The following is an 18541-nucleotide window of genomic DNA, read 5'->3' on the forward strand; positions in this document are numbered from 1 at the left end:
ACACGTTCTTGCCTTCTGTTTTTGCTGGAGGCTCCATCGCTATTGAGAGGCAAATTTTTGCCATCTGGCAAGGCAGCCTGGAGAGGAACAAGAGAGAGAGTAAAAAAACAACACACAATGTGCATGAGCACACACACACACACAAAACTCTGGAGATTGGGGAAGACAAAAACTTGGAGAGGAGAGGAGAGGAGAGGAGAGGAGAGGAGAGGAGAGGAGAGGAGAGGAGAGGAGAGGAGAGGAGAGGAGAGGAGAGGAGAGGAGAGGAGAGGAGAGGAGAGGAGAGGAGAGGAGAGGAGAGGAGAGGAGAGGAGAGGAGAGGAGAGGAGAGGACGGCTTCAATGCAGGCAGGTTCGTGTGTGCGTGCAGGGATGTGGGGAACGGTTGCAGGCAGGGGAAGGCGTGACCTGCATGGAAAATGCCAGACAACCCCAGACACACACACATAGACGCGCACACGCTCACAAACCTCCGGACAACGATAAGGCGGACAGCGGAGCGCGGGGAAGCAGCCGTCCCCGCCGCCCAGCCCGCAGCGGGGGCTCTCCTCTCCCAGCGGCAGGATGAGGTGAGTGCCGCCGGGAGCAGCGCTGCCCTCCGCGGAGCGCGGAACCGCTTCCCCGGGTGGACGGGACACGGGGCCGCATCGCCGCGGTCGGGCGGGGGCTGCGGGGCGCGGGGCTCACCCCGAGTGGGGTACGGCTCTGGAATGGGGACGGAGCATGGGCTCGGTTGAGCCGAGCCCCGCCGAAGGGAAACTCGCGTTCAGGTCGAGGGGGTGATGCCCGTTTGTGCCAACCGAGCAGGAGAGAAACAGATTTTCCCTTTGCGCATTTTTGTGGTTTCGGACGAGCTGTCAGAGAAAGGCATGTTCAGCCTCACTCGGCTCGAAAGAAAAATCAAAGCGGATTTCTTAGAGCCCATTGACTTTGCTTTGTACCCAGCAGCCTGAGAAAGTGATGGTACTACACGGATGAGCCCCAGAAAACTGCTGCCCTGGTTTTGAAAGAACATAGGTTAAAAATAAGCCATTTATAGAGCTTCGATTTCCTCATCGGCATACCTAAATCAAGCCCTGATTTTGAAACCGTGCATATATGCACGTGTGGGTAGTTCCAGAAAATGTAGTACACACCTACAAGCCTTTGCCAGGCCTTACTACCTATTTTAGAGAGCGGAAAATTTCTCAAATGGCTCTGATTTCCTGCACTTTTCCTTTGCGTGCTTCACTGAATGTGAAGAGGTGATGGCCTCTCATCCGTCTGGGTCCCATGCAATAGGATGGGCTTTGGAGTTTGCACACCCAGCACGGGAAGGGATCTGCTAACTCTGCACAGAGAAATGCCCTGCCTATGTTCACATTCTTGTTTGAATCTCAAGGCCTGTATACAGCTGGACTACAGCAGGTTGACCTGTCTTCTTCATTCTCTGTGCCCTCCTTAGGCACTGGCAAAGTTGGTAACTGGGACAAATTCTTCTGGATCAGACTTTTTTAAAGTCTGAGCTTGATAACAAAAGATCTCTATGGAAAGAGAGGAGAGGAGAGGAGAGGAGAGGAGAGGAGAGGAGAGGAGAGGAGAGGAGAGGAGAGGAGAGGAGAGGAGAGGAGAGGAGAGGAGAGGAGAGGAGAGGAGAGGAGAGGAGAGGAGAGGAAGAGGAGAGAAGAAAGGAGAGAAGAAAGGAGAAGAAGAAAGGAGAAGAAGAGAAGAGGAGAGGAGGAGAAGAGGAGAGAAGAGAAGAGAAGAGAAGAGAAGAGAAGAGAAGAGAAGAGAAGAGAAGAGAAGAGAAGAGAAGAGAAGAGAAGAGAAGAGAAGAGAAGAGAAGAGAAGAGAAGAGAAGAGAAGAGAAGAGAAGAGAAGAGAAGAGAAGAGAAGAGAAGAGAAGAGAAGAGGAAAATACTGAGGAACAGCATACTGTGTTATGCTGCTGCGGTCCATACTTGCTCAGCTGCAAAGAAGTGTGTTGTTTGTTGAGTCAATGATCCCAATTTGGCAGGGTGAGGCTAAGCGGTAATAACAGTACTTAGTAGTTATTGCCATGATGCTTTCATTAAACTGATTCAAAAAGCATCATTATTTTATTAAGCACCCTAATGTTTGTTCTTTTACTCAATGAAGATTTCCCCAACCGCGTGCCGTTAGTTCAGAGATGTGGAGCTGGTGGCTGCAGCTGCCAGAAGGGAAAAGCATGGAGCTCCTGATGGTACCTACAGCTGTAGGCATCTCACACACCACCTCCATCACACACTTTGCAAAGGGGCTTTCCTGCTCCATTCCTGTGGAGCCTTACACAGCCCATTTGGAAGAGCAGACTGAGCCCCTGATGAGTTTTTGGCACGGCCAAGGTTTCATTGGGTTTCCTTGTGTGCTTTCCAGGTACCCCTTGGCCTGGTCCATGTGTGCCTGGCTGCTCGGAGCGGTGGGTGCAGTTGAGCTGACTGAAATGTTTGGAGAGATCCGCTCTCCAAACTTCCCCGATTCCTATCCCAGCGACTCAGAAGTGACATGGAACATCTCCGTGCCTGAGGGATTTAAAATCAAGCTGTACTTCATGCATTTTGACTTGGAGTCATCCTACCTCTGTGAATACGATTACGTGAAGGTGAGCTGTGATGCTGGTGGATGCATGGAGGAGCAGATAGACGATGCTTATAGCCAGCTGGGAGAGGGTGGTGCTTGGAAAGGCGGGAACAAGGTGTTTTTCCCCATGTATTAGGGAGAGGAATTGAGAAGGATAAGCTGACAACATGAACTGAACTAACCAGTGGGTGGGACACCAGAGTCAGAGCTCAGTCACAAAGGACCAGATTTCTAAGACTATTCATGGACACAGTTCTCATTGAATCTGGTGGGATTCTGACACTTATGTGCTGATGAAATGGCAAAACCCCCAGCCTGTGCTCCTTTGATGTCAAGTATGTGCCCAAATTGGGTACCCTTGACCGTGCCATGGCTGTGGGTGCTTCTTGCAGCCAACCTAGACCTCAGTCAAAGCTTGCAGGCTCTTACAACACCCAAGGGCATCAAAAATAAAGATTAGATCTGAACTTAAGGCTGCATGTGAAGCTCTGTAGAGCATCCCTCCTACAGGCAGTGGATACCTCTCCTAACCAAGCTTTGCATCTCCAAGACAAAGGTGGGTTCTCAGTGTCTTTGAGTTTGGCCAGGTGTGGTGCTTTCTGGCAGGCCAGCTGCAGCAAGCAGGTGCTTTCTCCATTTTAGGGCTGAACGTGCCTTAACCGTTGCCCAACACACACCTCACTCTGCTCCTCTGCACAGAGGCAGGTGGAGGTTGCACTGGGTCTGGAAGCACTCAGTGCTAGGTGCCAGCTACTTGAAATTATTATTTTATTCTTGCCTTAAGACAAAGCAAACATTTGCATTTTTTTTTTCCTCTTGGATGTGTTTGCTGCTTTAATTTCCCCTTTGTGCTGGCACTCATTCTGCTACTAACAGCTCTCATTGAGGTTTGATTAGTTCTTTCTGCTTCTCCTGGATCTTCTCCAAGAGCAAGGGCTAGGGACATATATAGAGATATATTGCTCTAAAAACCCAATAAGCTCAAGGAGCGGATTTCTTGGAAACTTTCCCCATTCTAAGCTTTACTCCTCCTCCCACCTTTCACCCCCTGCTCATTTTTCCTTTTTCAAAAGGCTCCCTGTTATTTGGCCATGGTGCCAACTTGGCATCACAGCTTTCCCTTGCCGCTGGATTTCCATAAGAAGGCGGCATTTTTCATGGGGATTTAGATCTCAGCTGTATAAATTTGCTCTGGGCTGTAGCTCAGCTCACGGAGAATTACAGATGAAAAGTGCTGAAAGCACTCAGAAACGTCCATCTGGATGGATTACAGGTGATCCGTAAGCTGCTCTGCTGCGGAGAGGTGCGATTTTTACGCTGCTAAAGCAGCGGCGGTAGAAAACAAAAGGAGAGAAGCAAACAACTCCAAGGCCCTTTTCCTCCTTGGGGCTGCACGTCCTGTCTCTGCATCAGTGCGAGATGCAAAAACAGCACCAGCCCTCCCTTTGTCAGAGGCCAGCATTGTGTGCCTATTGAATACAATTACAGACCCAACACAAATAGATGCGTCTCTGAAATACTTCACCAATCCCAGCAAAGAGGCTCATAGAACCACAGAATCGTTAAGATTGGAAAAGACTTCTAAGATCACCAAGTCCAACCCCAACCCACCCCCACCATGCTCATAACCACATCGTTCAGTGCCATGTCTCCACAGTTCCTGAACACCTCTGGGTACGGTGACCCCACCACCTCCCTGGGCAGCGTGTGCCAGTGTATTCAATGTGCTGTGCATCAGGATCTCTGTTATCTTCCCCACCATAAGACAGAAGTCAAACACAGGGGCTGAGCTACCCCAGCACAAGGCAGGGACCCAGTCCATGTGCCATGCAGTGGTCACTGCCCCCATCAGTTCCCCCTCTGCCACACGCCCCAGCTCTCAGCAGTGCAGAAAGCCATCCTGGGGTGCGCCAAGCTGCAGGCATGCACAGATCCCTGCCTCCAGGGTGGTCTTCAGAAGGGAACAGTTTCCAGAGCCCTGAAACAATGGCTAATTAAAACAATAGCTGTTGATTTATATATATACACACATACATGTGCATGTGGGTATGTATATATATATGAAAAGAACGTGGCTGCTAGAGAAATGCTCACAAGCTTGTTTGTGCAAGCAAGGATGGCAAAGGGTGGCAGGTCAGTAAGAAGATGAGTGAGTAGCAGCAGTTACTCTGCTCCCTGCACGCTGCTCCCGCACGCACCCGAGCACTTCTGCACACCCCATCCTGGCCACCGCAGCACAGCATCAGTTCTGCACAAAACCTGGGTGTTGCCTCCTTTCGTGGGCTCTGGCTTCAAGGCGGCTCTGCAGGGGCCCTTCCATGCCCTTCCCTGCCTCCGAGCACCTCCTCCCTATGTCATGTTCCCAGTGTCTTCAGCCCGGCACTGCAATTCCTCGGCCTAATGAGCCATGGATATATATTACCAGCAGAACGCTTTGCCCTCGTTGCTCCAATTAGCACATTCCTGGAGGGCCGGGGGCTGGCGGCCGTGTTTCCGTATTGCCGGCTCCGTGCTCTTTTCCAGTGGCAGACACTGAACCACATTCCCTACAGTGCTGGGAACGCTTTGTTCACCCACCCACTGCAGGAGGCAGCTCTGGGCCATCATTGCTCTTCTTTGGCTAGTGCCTGGTGCCCCAGTCTGTACTGCATGGGGCACAGCTAGGGTTGAGGTATGTTGCCTCAATGTCCCACTGCCAGCTCTGTCCAGAGCCCATGGGGACAGAGCCACAGACGGGGTGGGGACTCCTCCATCCGTGGGGACAGGCACCAAATCAAGGGGAGCAGAGACAGCAAAGCCGGCGGGAGGCAGCGCCACGGGGAAATTTAAGTGTCACCGTATTTTATTTTTCAAAGCAGGCTTCTTTCAGCATAGTTTTATAGGGAATTTCTCCTCGGCAATTGATATTTCCCTCGGGGACACATCTTCTCTAGTGAAAACGTCGACATCGTGACCCGAGAGGGAGAAACTCCAAACAAACAACCGGGATTTAATTACCAGGCTGCTCGCGGGATGTAAATGATCTATGAAAAAGTATACAGTCCTCAGCAGAAGCAGCAACTATTAACCAGGGGGGATGACCTCTCTGTTTAGTTTACCGCTGGAGGGCTGCCCCTGCTGGCTGTGTCCCGGGGCATGGGACCCGTCACTGATAAGGAGATGCAGATACCTCCAGCGAGGCCCCGCACTGGGAGAGTCCACGGGTGGGGACACGGGCATAGGGGACATTTCCCCACATGTCCCCACGGAGGTGACGGGGAGCCAGCTGGAAGCAGCCGCCCCTGGCAGTTTTCCTCCAGGAAAAGCAGCTCTGCAATAAGACACTGCAGCGGGCTTTGGGGACAGGACCACTTTTTGCAGCATCCGTAGAGCGGGGTTTGCTTGCTGTTGGAGACAGCGCTCCCATTTTTCTGTCCACAGTGATGTTTCGTTTCAAAACACCCTTTATTTGGGATTCTAAAGCACCACAGTATATTTCAAAGCGATTAAAACCAGATGGACCCCAAATTACTTGTTTTCCTTTTTTTTTTTTTTTAAACTATTTCACACACACACACACACACACACACAAAACATTCAATTGGGTTTTTGTCCCAACGCGGACACATGCTTTTTCTCCAAATTCTCAAAATTTATCATCGGAAAGTCTCTCTCTTTTCTGGCCAGCTCTGGCTCACATGAGAGGATGGAAAATATCTGGAGGCAATGTCAAGGCATGCTGAGCTGCCATTTCCATGTTGTCTTTCCCTGGTGAGAGCATGTTTCCTCCCTGAGAAATTTCCCTTTTTGCCCCATACTGGGTCATCCTGAGGGTCTGGGACAGCCGCAGGTGAATCCTACCTCTCCAGGGCCACACCTGTCGTGTGTGACATCAGAGTGTGCCCATGGGTCCCAAGCTGCACGCTTCATCACAGCCTCAATCTCTATGCTTGGCACAGGCACAGTGGGCTGCCATGGTGTGGAGGGGCTTGCATTCCTCTGCAGAAGAGTTATTCATACTCAGGTCTCTTGGGGCACTGGGAACATGGACAGGGAGCAGGTGTGGGTCTGTGGGAGGAGGAGATGGAGTCGGGGAAATGGTTAGGGAAAAGGAAAGAATAGGGCTTCTAGACAGTATAGAAGGGTTTTCCACTAAGATTTCCATGCTACAAGGCATGGGTATGACTGTAAAGGGATGCAAAGAGTGAGCACGTTGTGATGATGATAGGCACACTGGCCCCTTGGTCTTCTCCTGCAGCCATCTGGACCACAGTGCATGCACCCTGGGTGGTGGGGACATCCCTGAACAGGGGGCTGGGGTCTGCTTGGGGGTCCCAGCACCTCCCAGCCCTCACACAAGTGCTGCCATAAAGGCTGGTTCTTGGGAAGGGGAAGAAGGTGACTTTCACACCCTCCTTTCCCTGGTGCCTGCCTGCATCCTCATCCTCTCCTAGACACCCTCCTCCCTCATCCTCTGCATCCATGTTGCTACATCTGCTTCAGAGGGTGGAACAAGTGGGAGACCTTCACTTCTTTTTCAGAAACCCTTTAATTGCTTTACTGCAATCATTGCTGTGAGTCAGAGTGAGTGCAACCTGACCTCACACACTGCAGGCTCTACAGTCTTGAAGGTACAGAGAATGGGGAGAGGTGTCCAGCACCGGGGACCTGTCATTCCCCATGCCTTTCATGTGATCCACGCTAACCCAGCCCTTCTGCCTCAGATTGAAGCAGAGGACCAGGAGCTGGCAACCTTCTGCGGCAGGGAGACGACAGACACTGAGCAGGCTCCTGGGCAGCAAGTCATCCTATCCCCAGGGCCCTATATGGGGCTCACCTTCAGGTCCGACTTCTCCAACGAGGAGCGCTTCACTGGATTCGACGCACATTACACGGCTGTGGGTAAGGGATGTTTAAACTTCAGGATGTGGTTGGTATGTGGGGGCTGCAGGGTGACCTGCTTTCCTCTCTGTCTCCCCACAACCCAACCCAGATGTGGATGAGTGCCTGGAGAAAAGTGATGAGGAGTTGGCGTGTGACCACTACTGCCACAACTACATCGGTGGGTACTACTGCTCCTGTCGCTTCGGCTACATCCTGCACTCTGACAACAGGACCTGTAAAGGTACTGCCCCAGCACAGCATGGGCACAGGACCAGGGGAGGTTTGGGTTGGATATTAGGAAAAATCTCTTCTTAGAAATAGTGGTGATGCACTGGCATAGGCTGTCCAGGGGGTTGGTGGAGTCACCATCCCTGGAGGTATTTGAGAACTGTGGAGATGTGACACTGAGGGACGTGGCATGGTGGGGATGGGTTGGGGTTGGACTAGATGACCTTAGTGGTATTTTCCAACCTTAACGACTGTATGATTCTACTATTCTGTGACCCATATTGAAGACCACAATCCCTGCTCCATGCTGCTAATGGGCTGAGCAGACAGGGAGCCAGATGCAAGCAGCGTTGGGTAGAATGACAGGAAGCTGAAGGGTTGGGTGCCCATCATCCATCCTCAGCATGGCCAGAGCTGGGGGGGGCTGATGGTTTGCTGACAGAGCTGTGGCTGTGTTGCAGTGGAGTGCAGTGACAACCTGTACACCCAGAGGAGCGGAGTGGTCACCAGTGCTGACTTTCCCAGTCCCTACCCCAAGAGCTCAGACTGCCTGTACCGCATTGAGCTAGAGGATGGCTTCTTCATTACCCTCAGCTTTGAGGATAGCTTTGATGTGGAAGACCACCCAGAGGTGACCTGTCCCTATGACTACATCAAGGTGAGCTGGGCTCTGCACCCTCCCCCTGCCCTCCTGTCATACCGTGGGTCAGATAGTACAAATATTGTCCCTGTCTAAATGGGACTGATGAAGTAAGTAAGAATCTCGTGTTCAGTGGAACCCATTGGAGACGGGATCAAAATCCGATGGTCTGATGGGATGAAAGCCCCTCATGCCACCCGCCCTTCTTTCTCTTGGCAGATCAAAGCTGGCCAGAGGGAGTTTGGCCCTTTCTGTGGAGAGAAGTCCCCAGGACGCATTGAAACCCAAACCAACAGTGTGCAGATCCTCTTTCACAGTGACAACTCGGGGGAGAACAGGGGCTGGAAGTTGTCATATACAGCAATTGGTAACTCCTGCTGCTTTCCTCTATTTGCTGGGCTTGGATAATGGGCACCTTGCAGGTGGAAACCATAAGTTTGTGGCCCATTATCCTCTTCCTGGAAAGGGAAATCACAAGAGAGAAATGAAATAACAAGGAACCCTCTCTTTAAAGAACACTTTTTTTCCTACCCAGATGGTCCCTGAAAATGAGACCACATTGCAAAGCAGGGCAGGATGGTCAGACACAACCAAGGGGGCTGGATGGTGGGGCTGGGACTCTCCATTTGCTCCTCTTACTCAGCTAACTCCTTCTGCTTCTTTTGCTCTTTATTCAAAGGAAACCCCTGTCCACTGGTGCAACCCCCAATCAATGGGAAAATTGAGCCTTCCCAAGCCAAGTACACCTTCAAAGACCAGGTTGTCATCAGCTGCAACACTGGCTACAAAGTGCTGAAGGTATGGGGTGGTGTAGAGCTGGGTGGGGAAGGAACCTGGCCTCCTCTAGCCATTTTTAGCTAGAAAAGGCCTCTTCCAGGAGGGTCTGGATATATCTTGACTAAATCACCAAGAATTTGGCTTTTTATAGAGAGAGGCATTTCCTTGTCTCATACATTATGTTATTTCGTGGGGTTTTTTTCTTTTTTTTTCTTTCTTTTTTTTTTTTTTTTTTTTCCTGTCTTCTTCTGCACAGGATAACCTGGAAAGCGACTCCTTCCAGATCGAGTGTCTGAAGGACGGGACATGGAGCAACAAGATCCCCATCTGCAAAAGTAAGGAGACCCCCCCCCCCCCACAGCCCATCCACATGCTTTTGCTGCTGAAACTTCATGCTGAATGGAGCTGCCCTGCCAGAGCAGAGCTCCTTACTCGGTTCCAGCCAGAGAGGCTACGTAACTGCAAAGCTCTTTTGGCTAACACAATGGGGCTTGGTCCAAATGCCACAAGCAGGAGGTTTGTGCTTTCCCTTAGATTACTCATAAGTTGATTTGTGACCAGCTTCACTGTTTCCCTGTCAAGGAAAGAGCAAGCCTGGCTCTTGGGAGTTAAGCGAGCAGAGCACTGAGATGGTTCTGCTGCAGTTTGCTGGATGGCAAATTTGGGGCTGAATCCTTTGAGGAGGGCTGGGTGAGATGGGATGGCTACTTCCTGACTAGCAGACACCTGCAAGCTCCCTCAACACTGGTTTAACTGCAAATTTGGATATGGATCACATCAGACTTGCTTTGGATGCCTCTTCATGAATGGTTGCTGCCGGAGGGAGGGATGGAGGGAGGTGGTGGGTCCCTGTGTGGGATGGGATTGATCAAACTGAGACAGTCTGAGATAATCTGGGTCCTGGACCAAATTTAGTTCCAAATGGGGACTTCAAAGACCCCGGGCATTAGGGCATGAAAGGATAGGTGACAATTTGCATCTTCTCTCCTTCCATCTAACCCAGCTCTTCTCTCAGCTAAGGGCAAGGAGCTGTGCTGCTCATGCACCTGATAACATCTCTTTCCTTTCCCCAACACATTGCTACCCCTCAGCCCCCCCATGAGGCACTTCATCTGCTGCAGGGCTGACCCACATGGGAGAAAAGTAACAAACACACCCAGGGAAGGTCCCAACACCTTCCAGAACTCTCAAGAAATGCGGGATCCAAGTCCTCCACTTCTACACAGATCCCTTTTTATTTGAATGATATTGTGGATCCTACCTTAGGAGTACATTTCTGGAGTTTTTAGTGGAAAATAGGAGGCTGTCAGACCTGCTGAATAGATTCATATCTGAAAGAGCTTCTTACAGAGCGTGGGGTCAGTGATGTCTCTGCCACCAGGACACTCTCACCACCAGTTTCCCATTGATTTTATCCAGTTTGGACAGAGATCAGATAAAAACTGGTATTGTCTAGGAAAAAAAAAAAAAAAAATGTGGGAAAAAAGAAAAAAAAAAGTAGATACTGTCACAAGAAAAGCATTAATTTTGGAGAAAATTGAAATGATTACCTGCATTGTTAGGCTGGAACTGGTCCCTTCCTGTGTGAGATAAATCACTGTGCTAAATCTCTGCAGCTATCCTGGAAAGCCAAGAAGCCCCTAAATGGACAATCCAGACTTCAGACTGCCGTGCCTCCCACCTCCCCCGAATGTCTGGGAGAGGCACAAAATAATTTAGAAAGCAATGCAGAAAATAGTAACCTTTCCAGCCAAGGTGGATCACATCCAGCTCCACAGCCCAGCCCAGCTCTGTGACAGCTTATCCCTGCCGCTGCCCCCAGGAGCCAAGTCGGTTCCCATTAGATTCTCATTAGGGTCCCCATTGGGATGCTCACTGGGGTCTCCATTGGGTTCTCCGTTGGGATCCCCACTGGGGGCATTTCTGGTGGATTTCTTGACGGATTTCTGGTGTTTTGGGGGCTGTGTTTCCTGCATGCCTCTGTCTGCTCAGCTACTAATGAAGCTTTCTCTCTCTGCTCTCCTCCTTCCCCTCTGCTTTCGGTGCAGCTGCAGACAGAGCCGACAACCAGACAGACAGAAGAGCCGGCTCAGAGCAAGTGGCCGTGTGAGGCTGGTGCTGGCCATGCCACCAGGACGGGCAGCCTGCCTCTGCGCCTGCTCTGCTCCGTGCTGCCACCTCCACATCCGTGGCTTGTCTAACCAGCATGGCACTCCTAACCCCCTCTGTACACTACACTTCCTTAACTTCATCTCCAGAAGGAAAATTTGGAGACAAGTCCCCTAATGACCACCCCTTGGGAAGGTCCCTGAGCAGCCCCAGGCTCCCAGCTCATCCTCCAGTCCCTCGGATGCCTCAGCCCTGCTTTGCTCCCCTCCATGCTGGTGGTTGTATGAGGAGCGTTGGCCCAGCACATGGTTGGTTTGTTTGGGTTTAACCTCCCACTTCCCTTCCTCCCAGGCCAAGTGTCACAAATAAGAAACACTCCTTCCTCTCCTCTCTCTGAGCATCCTTTCAGCTCTCCCTCAGGCAAGAGATGATGGGTTGGCACCAGCAGCCCTGAGAGGCTGAATGTGGGCACCGAGCCCTGGCACTGGTGTAGGGGATGCTCCTGCTGTCTGGCTCCATCCATGTCCCCAAGAGCACTCAGGGCTTTCGGAGGTATTGGGAGTGCTGGGAGGGGGACTCAAGGATGGGAGATGGGGAGTGCACTCAATGCCCCCTCTCCTAAGGTGAAAATCTGGGAATCCTCAAGGTATAAACTCCCTCCCCTCTCCCTGTAGGATGCAGGACACTGTTGGGCAGCACCACTGTGCAAGAGCCCATCCTCCAGGCATAAGAACTGCCCTAGACACATGGGACATGCAGGGAGGGAAGGGTTTTGTGGGTCGGGGGGCACAGACCTGCAGCCACAGATAGCCCCAGAGCAGACATGCCAGCCAGATGGGTCTTCCATCACCTATTTCCCCCTTGCTGCAAGCCCCAGCATTCCCCAATACCTTACAAAGGCCCAAGAGGTGCTGGCACCGCAGCACAAAGCTGTGCTCCTGGGCACAGGGGGGAGCAGTGGGGGAGAAGGGCACCCTACCAAACACTGAACCACAGCATTGTGCCATGAACCAGGCAATTCTCACCCAAGCAGGTGACTCATCTTGAACATCAGTGTGTGTCCCCGTGATCCTGGATCAGCCAGGAGGAGCCAGGCCTGGTAACATACAACCACACACAGCTTACATGCCCCTGACCCACTGGATCTGCTTCCTACAAAATTACCCATCCCCTGCTCGGCTTCTCAGCTTAACAGTGCTCCACAGACCTCCACATCCCAGGCAGGATGAGACCTGGGTGACTGGGGGGGGGGGGGAACAGGCTGGGCAAGGCATGATAAGGCTGAGCTTTCCCTACGTCTGCTGACCCAGCCAAGCCATGCTCCCTATGTCCTCCATCTGTTACTGCAGAAGAGCCAGGACCCAAGGATGCTCAGCTGGAGCCATCAGTGCCCATCAGCACTGCTTGCTGAGCAGGAGGGACAGGGATGTTCTACCAACAAAGCCTGGTGCTCAGAGGAGGTTCTTGCTTCTTCCTATCCACTCATAAGGGATATAGAGATAAACTCCTAGAGCATCCCCCAGCAGCTTTCACCTGCCTGTGCATGTTCCTTCCCCTCTGAAGGCACTCAGAACATCCCAAGAGGCATGAGAGCCAAGCCAGGAAGCCACCTGAGCTGTGCTCCTCACATCACCCAAGAGAAAGGGGCAGGGGCAGTGTGGAACCCCTCTCTACCCTATAGAATCAGCACCCATGGTAAAGCCCATGAGTGGATGCAGGGCTCAACCCTGATTCTCTGTTGGCTTTCAGTTGCTGACTGCCAAGCGCCGCCAGAGCTGGAGCATGGCTTTGTCACCTTCCTCTCCAGGAACAACCTCACCACGTACCGTGCAGCCATCCAGTACCACTGCCAGCACCCCTACTACCACATGGCCCCCAACAGCACCGGTGAGCTGGAGGAGTGGAATGGGTGGGCACAGGGTAAAGAAGAACAGTGAGATTATGGCAGAATGAGTTGGCAGCTTATCCCCTTGGTCCATAAACAGAGACATCTCGAGGTGTTTTGCTCAGCACCACAGTTCTCTGCACACTTCAGACCCAGCCCTGGGCAGCAGTAGGGTTGCACATACATCCCAGCCCTCTTTCCTTCTTCTCCTCCCTCTGCATGGAAAGTCAAAGGAGTTCCACACATTCCTGCCTCCCTGCTCATAGCCCCATGCATCTGGTCCCTGTATCCGGCACACATTAATGTAATGGGCACCAGCAGAACTAACGGGGCAGCAGCTCCCAGACAAAGCACAGCCCTATAGACTCAGGGCAGTGACACAGGGGTGGTGGTATGGGGCCGGGGCTGCCAGTGAGGAAAGGAACACAGAAGGCTTGAAAGAGAAATGGGTTCAGAGGATCTTGATGGCAGGGCTGCATCTCACTGCAGAAAGCCCTCCATGTTGGAACACAGCCCAGCTAAGCCCTGTTCTCTTCCAGCCACATACACGTGTGATGCATCGGGGGTTTGGAGGAGCGAGGAGTTGGGCACCGCACTGCCATCCTGCCGACCAGGTACCAGGGGACGGGGGATCCATGGTGAGGGGTGCAGGGATGTGTGGGAGGGGGCTACCTGCCTGACTTCAGCCCCTGGTCATGGACAGGGACCCAGCTCCCTGGTGGCAAATGTCATGGGCTGTTCATATCTGACCATTGCAACTTATGGCAAGGAGGGTGATAGCGTCAGGGGTCAGGGAAGCAGCACCCTCAGCAACTTGGGGTGCATTTAGCCCCCAGCATCACCAGAGACAGCTCCAGCCAAGGACAGACCATCACCTGCTTGGTGCCACTGGCTCCCATAAGCAGTGTGTTCCCATGCAGGAACAATTAGCACATCTCTTGTAGAAAAACCCAGCCGCTTCACAGAGCCCAAAGCCCTGAGCTTTTGAGCAGTGGCAGAAATGTTTGCAGCCAGCAAGTTTCCAGGCCAGGCGCCCGCTCAGGATTAAACAAAAGTCCCTGGGACAAGGGCTGGCCGCAGCTGGCTGCAGGCGGGGCTGGCAGCTGCCCTGGGTGCGGGCTGCAGTCGGATTCACAGGGATGGCTCTGCGGTGCAGGGCAGGATGTGGCGGTGGGGCTCAGCCACATGGCAGATCTCGTAGAGTGTCCATTCTCCAGAGAGTGGAGCTGTGGCTGCTCTTGTTTCAGTGGCTGCTGTCTGCATCCCTCCTTGATGTTTCAGCCTGAAATGATTTGTGCCGGGAGCATACGGGGACAGCTTTTGGGGACGTAGCTGCTTTTGTGGGCCATTTCCAGACCTCTTGATTAGTGACAGAAGTCAGAGAGGCTTCAGGAAAATGGAAAATCCCAGAGAGACAGTGACGCTCTCCTGAGATGGGGAAGTGCAGGCAGCAGCTGGCCAGCTGCTCCTCAGATCTTCCCTCGTGTCTCACGCTACCTCCCCATCAATAGAAGCTCCTTGTCCAGGCCGCAGCATGCCTGCCTCTGCCATTAGTGGGAGCATTTGCAGCCTGGTCAGCGTTTTTGATATGTAATTTAATAGAATAAATATTTGGCTGGATGCGCTTCCTCTAAAATCGTCTCCCCAGGATGGCTGTCAGCTTGGGTGCAGCAGAACAGCTGGGCTGGGCGGGGAGGCAGGAGCACGTTTTCCATTCCCTGCAGCACTGGGAGAGTGAGGCACATGCAGACACTCCCCATCCTCCCTCCAGTCGCAGTTTTCCTAGCGGCAGCCATAGCAAATCCACAGTAGCAACTCCTGGTGATTCTGCCCCAGCTCTTGGCCCTGAGCCCATCACCCTGGGGTCTGACCCTCTTTCTGTGAGGCTCAGCATCCTCCTCTCCCAGCAGAGGAGCATGGGGCAGAGTCGTGGCTGGAATATCATCCAGGTCTTCTTCCCACCTATCAGCAAAACTGTACAACAACTCTTTTGAGTTACAGCCCTGCTTCTTTGCAACCTACACCTGGCAAAAAAATCATAGCATCCACCAGGTCTTTGACACAGCAGAAGGATTCTGCCACTTCCCCTTCCATAAGGAGTCTGGTAGCACTATGGTCTGCATTTGGAACACAAATCACACAACTGTAAATCAAGTCTAAGACCTGATCCTACTGAGAGTGCTTGAAGTCTCATCCTGGTTCATGTGTTTTGATGCCTAACTTCAGTGCCAGAAGTTCTGGTACAGCTTTGGAATAGCTAACTGGGTGAAGGCCTCACGTCCCATGGTGTGCTATAGACAGTTCTGATGGTCTGTGTTCATTTTCAGCAAACAAGCCACGCTTTCCACCAGGTTAACCTGCTATTTGCAGATTAAGTCCTCCAGCCCCTATGCTCCAGCATATACCACCTCTTGGCACAAGCCTACATTTTTCATCTTGGGCAATGTGTGCAGCAGTCCTGCCCCAAAAGGCACTAAGAGCTTGAGCCTTCCTGAGCTCAGTCGAGGCTCTTTGGGACAGTGATGCACCAGGACTGGTAGACAGAAGTGTGCCTAGTCAGTCCATGGCCTCGTGGCTATGAGCTTTCACTTTGTGTTCTCACGTCTACAGCAAGGTTAGGAAAGGAGATGGAAGTTGGGAGGCCACTTTTTAAAGCAAACTTGTTGGAATGAATTGGGCCTCGACTGCCCATGGCTGAGCATGGGATGGACTCCTGCAGAGCCTCATTCCTGGGAGCTCCACACTACGGAAAGAAATGTCACAAGAAAGCATTTGGTTATGAAAATGACCATCCATGTGGCATAATCTAGAGGGAAATCCCTAGGTTTGTTCCCTAGATAAGTGTTTGGAGTAACAATCCTGTCCATTCTGTCCCCAGTGTGCGGCCGGCCAGCCCGTGCTTTGCCTGGGATCATCAAGCGCATCATCGGTGGGCGAAACGCAGAGCCTGGCTTCTTTCCCTGGCAGGCCCTGATAGTGGTGGAGGACATGTCCCGAGTGCCCAACGACAAGTGGTTTGGCAGCGGGGCCCTGCTCTCAGACTCCTGGGTGCTGACAGCCGCTCACGTGCTCCGCTCCCAGAGGAGGGACAAGACTGTCATTCCTGTTTCCAAGGAGCATGTCACTGTCTACCTGGCCCTTCATGATGTGAGGAACAAGTTGGAGGCTGTCAACCGGACGGTGGAGAGGATCATCCTCCACGAGGATTTCGACATCCAGAACTACAATCATGACATTGCTCTGGTCAAGCTGAAAGAAAAGGTGACCATGGGGAACTACGTCATGCCCATCTGCCTGCCCCAGTTTGAGCATGAGCTAGAAGGACCTCACCCCAACACACTGGGGCTGGTGGCCGGCTGGGGAATTTCCAATCCCAACATCACTGTGGATGAGATCATCAGCTCAGGCATGAGGACACTGTCTGACATCCTGCAGTACGTCAAGCTCCCAGTGGTGCTGCATGCAGAATGCAAGACCAGCTACGAGTCCCGCTCGGGGAACTACAGCGTGACCGAGAACATGTTCTGTGCTGGCTACTATGAAGGTGGGAAGGACACTTGTTTGGGAGACAGCGGAGGAGCCTTTGTCATTCAGGACCCAGGAACCCGGAGATGGGTGGCCCAAGGGCTGGTCTCGTGGGGTGGTCCAGAGGAGTGCGGCAGCAAACAAGTGTATGGTGTGTACACCAAAGTCTCCAACTACGTGGACTGGGTGGAGAAGAACACAGGCTCCTCAGAGAGGTGGACATTTCTGGACCCTGATCTGGAGAGATGAGTGACTAAGCACTGCCTGCTGACACAGCTTTCTTTTTTTTTTTGTTGTCCTTTAATATGCTCCAGACTCCGGTCTTTCGCAAGCAGTAGCCATGATGCTCAGCCGCACTTCGGGACTCTGCCAGCCAACCACATCATTCCTTTCACTTGGTCCCACATCCCTTTGCTTTCACTCTTAGGAAATGCTTGCTAGGGAGCTGGGGGAAGGGAGTAAAGGGTGAGATCTCATCATTGAGATGAGCATTGCTAGCTCATGTTGCCAGGCTTGGTGTTTAACCTCTTCTATGTGGACCTGGGTAGTCTTGTGTGGCAAAGCATTCATTCTTGCGAAACCCAAGTCCCTTTTAGTTGTACTGAAGACCATTCTTCGGGCTCATTTACAGGTTACTGAAGGTCTCCATGGTTTGTCCATGGCTCTTCTGGCCTATTGCAGGTGTCCAAGTCATCCCAGACTCACCCAATCCATCCAACACTCCATTTCACATCTCCCCTACCATGACACACACAGACAATAATCCCCACCAAGGAACAAATTCAGGTGAGCTTAGCTTCCTTCAGCAGAGACATCGCCTCCTTTACTTGCCAGCAAAGCCCTCCTATAGCTGGAAGCAACATGCAGCAATTGCCCGCTGTCCCCTCTGAGTACTTTTAGCCTCCTTTGGACTTCTCCTCCTCCTCCTTTGGTTTTGCATGCAAGGAATGAGTCAACATTGAACCAGCCACCCTGCCATTTTGTTATCATCCAAAAAGCCATTCGTAGAGCATGTAGAGGAGCAGAAGGCCTAAGGAAGATCTAACTTGCAGACATGCTAAGAACTGTACTCTTGGCTATGTCGTATAACTGTAAGGTATTTTTATATATATATTTCTTTTTGATACTACATTCTGCAGAATATCTGATTACATGTAAGGATGGTTCTGTGTAATCTTCATCCTGAGAATAAAACTAAATGTTAATATTTACTGAGTTCATGCCCTGAGGCTTTTATTCCAGGCAGGAAATGGTCAAGGAGTGAAGGCAAAGGATGGTCACAAATCTGTCCCATGCACTTCTGTTCCTTCTCCATGGCATCTGCTCTGTGTCCATGTCAGACTTATCAACGACCTCAGCTCCACACAGTCCAACTCTGCATTGCACACAGTCTTCCCATGGCCAAGGCAGAATACAGAAAATGAAGGAGGTGAGATCCAGTGGTGGTCACTGCTGGAGAATCAACCCTAATGAATGGACTACATATTCCCAACAAGCAACGCAAACAAGTCCTGTCTGCATTTTAGGGAAAGCTAAGCTACGCAGCTCTGGGTCTCGCATTGTATAGTGTCATCTTGCCCTCTCATGTATAGCAGTGCTACAAATTACCAGCTTGCTTAAATGGATGAATCCCCAGAGCCTTCAGTCAGGTACAAAAGGCAGTCATGCAGTCAGTGGGAACACTCAGGTTGCAGGCACTTGGAAATGGTCTCCAGTGGCTGCCAAGTGCAGAGAAGCCCATTGATGCCAAGAATGGTGTAACTCCACTGAGCCTTCTGGCTTTCAATAAAAACTCTCTTCAGAAGTGCTGGGAAAAACATATTTATCCCTGAAACCAAATAATTAAACTGAAGAGCATGCAAGATATCTTTTTGTTCCTAAGCATCATGGGTGAAGTGCAAACAAAAGCTCCCAGTCTTGCATTTGCTGGGCTGG

General features: G+C 51.7%; 1 protein-coding gene across 1 annotated transcript; it reads left to right on the plus strand.

The window, feature by feature from the left end:
- Positions 1–294: 294 nt before the first annotated feature.
- Positions 295–17789, plus strand: MASP1 (MBL associated serine protease 1). Its single transcript, XM_090147423.1, has 11 exons — positions 295–568; positions 2376–2601; positions 7283–7460; positions 7552–7683; positions 8132–8328; positions 8530–8677; positions 8990–9108; positions 9344–9422; positions 12946–13083; positions 13621–13695; positions 15960–17789. The coding sequence occupies exons 1-11, from the start codon at positions 564–566 to the stop codon at positions 16853–16855; spliced, it is 2193 nt and encodes a 730-aa protein (XP_090003549.1). The 5' UTR covers positions 295–563; the 3' UTR covers positions 16856–17789.
- The last annotated feature ends 752 nt before the right edge of the window (positions 17790–18541 follow it).

The sequence above is a fragment of the Phasianus colchicus genome, chromosome 10, assembly GCF_987193195.1.
Source record: "Phasianus colchicus chromosome 10, bPhaCol1.hap1.1, whole genome shotgun sequence".
Classification (NCBI taxonomy): domain Eukaryota; kingdom Metazoa; phylum Chordata; class Aves; order Galliformes; family Phasianidae; genus Phasianus; species Phasianus colchicus.

What these genes read in the sequence shown, in the direction of transcription:
- MASP1 (XM_090147423.1), top strand. An exon ending in GTCCCTATGACTACATCAAG is followed by an intron (nt 8,329 to 8,529) that starts GTGAGCTGGGCT and finishes TTCTCTTGGCAG; the next exon opens with ATCAAAGCTGGCCAGAGGGA. An exon ending in CAAGATCCCCATCTGCAAAA is followed by an intron (nt 9,423 to 12,945) that starts GTAAGGAGACCC and finishes GTTGGCTTTCAG; the next exon opens with TTGCTGACTGCCAAGCGCCG.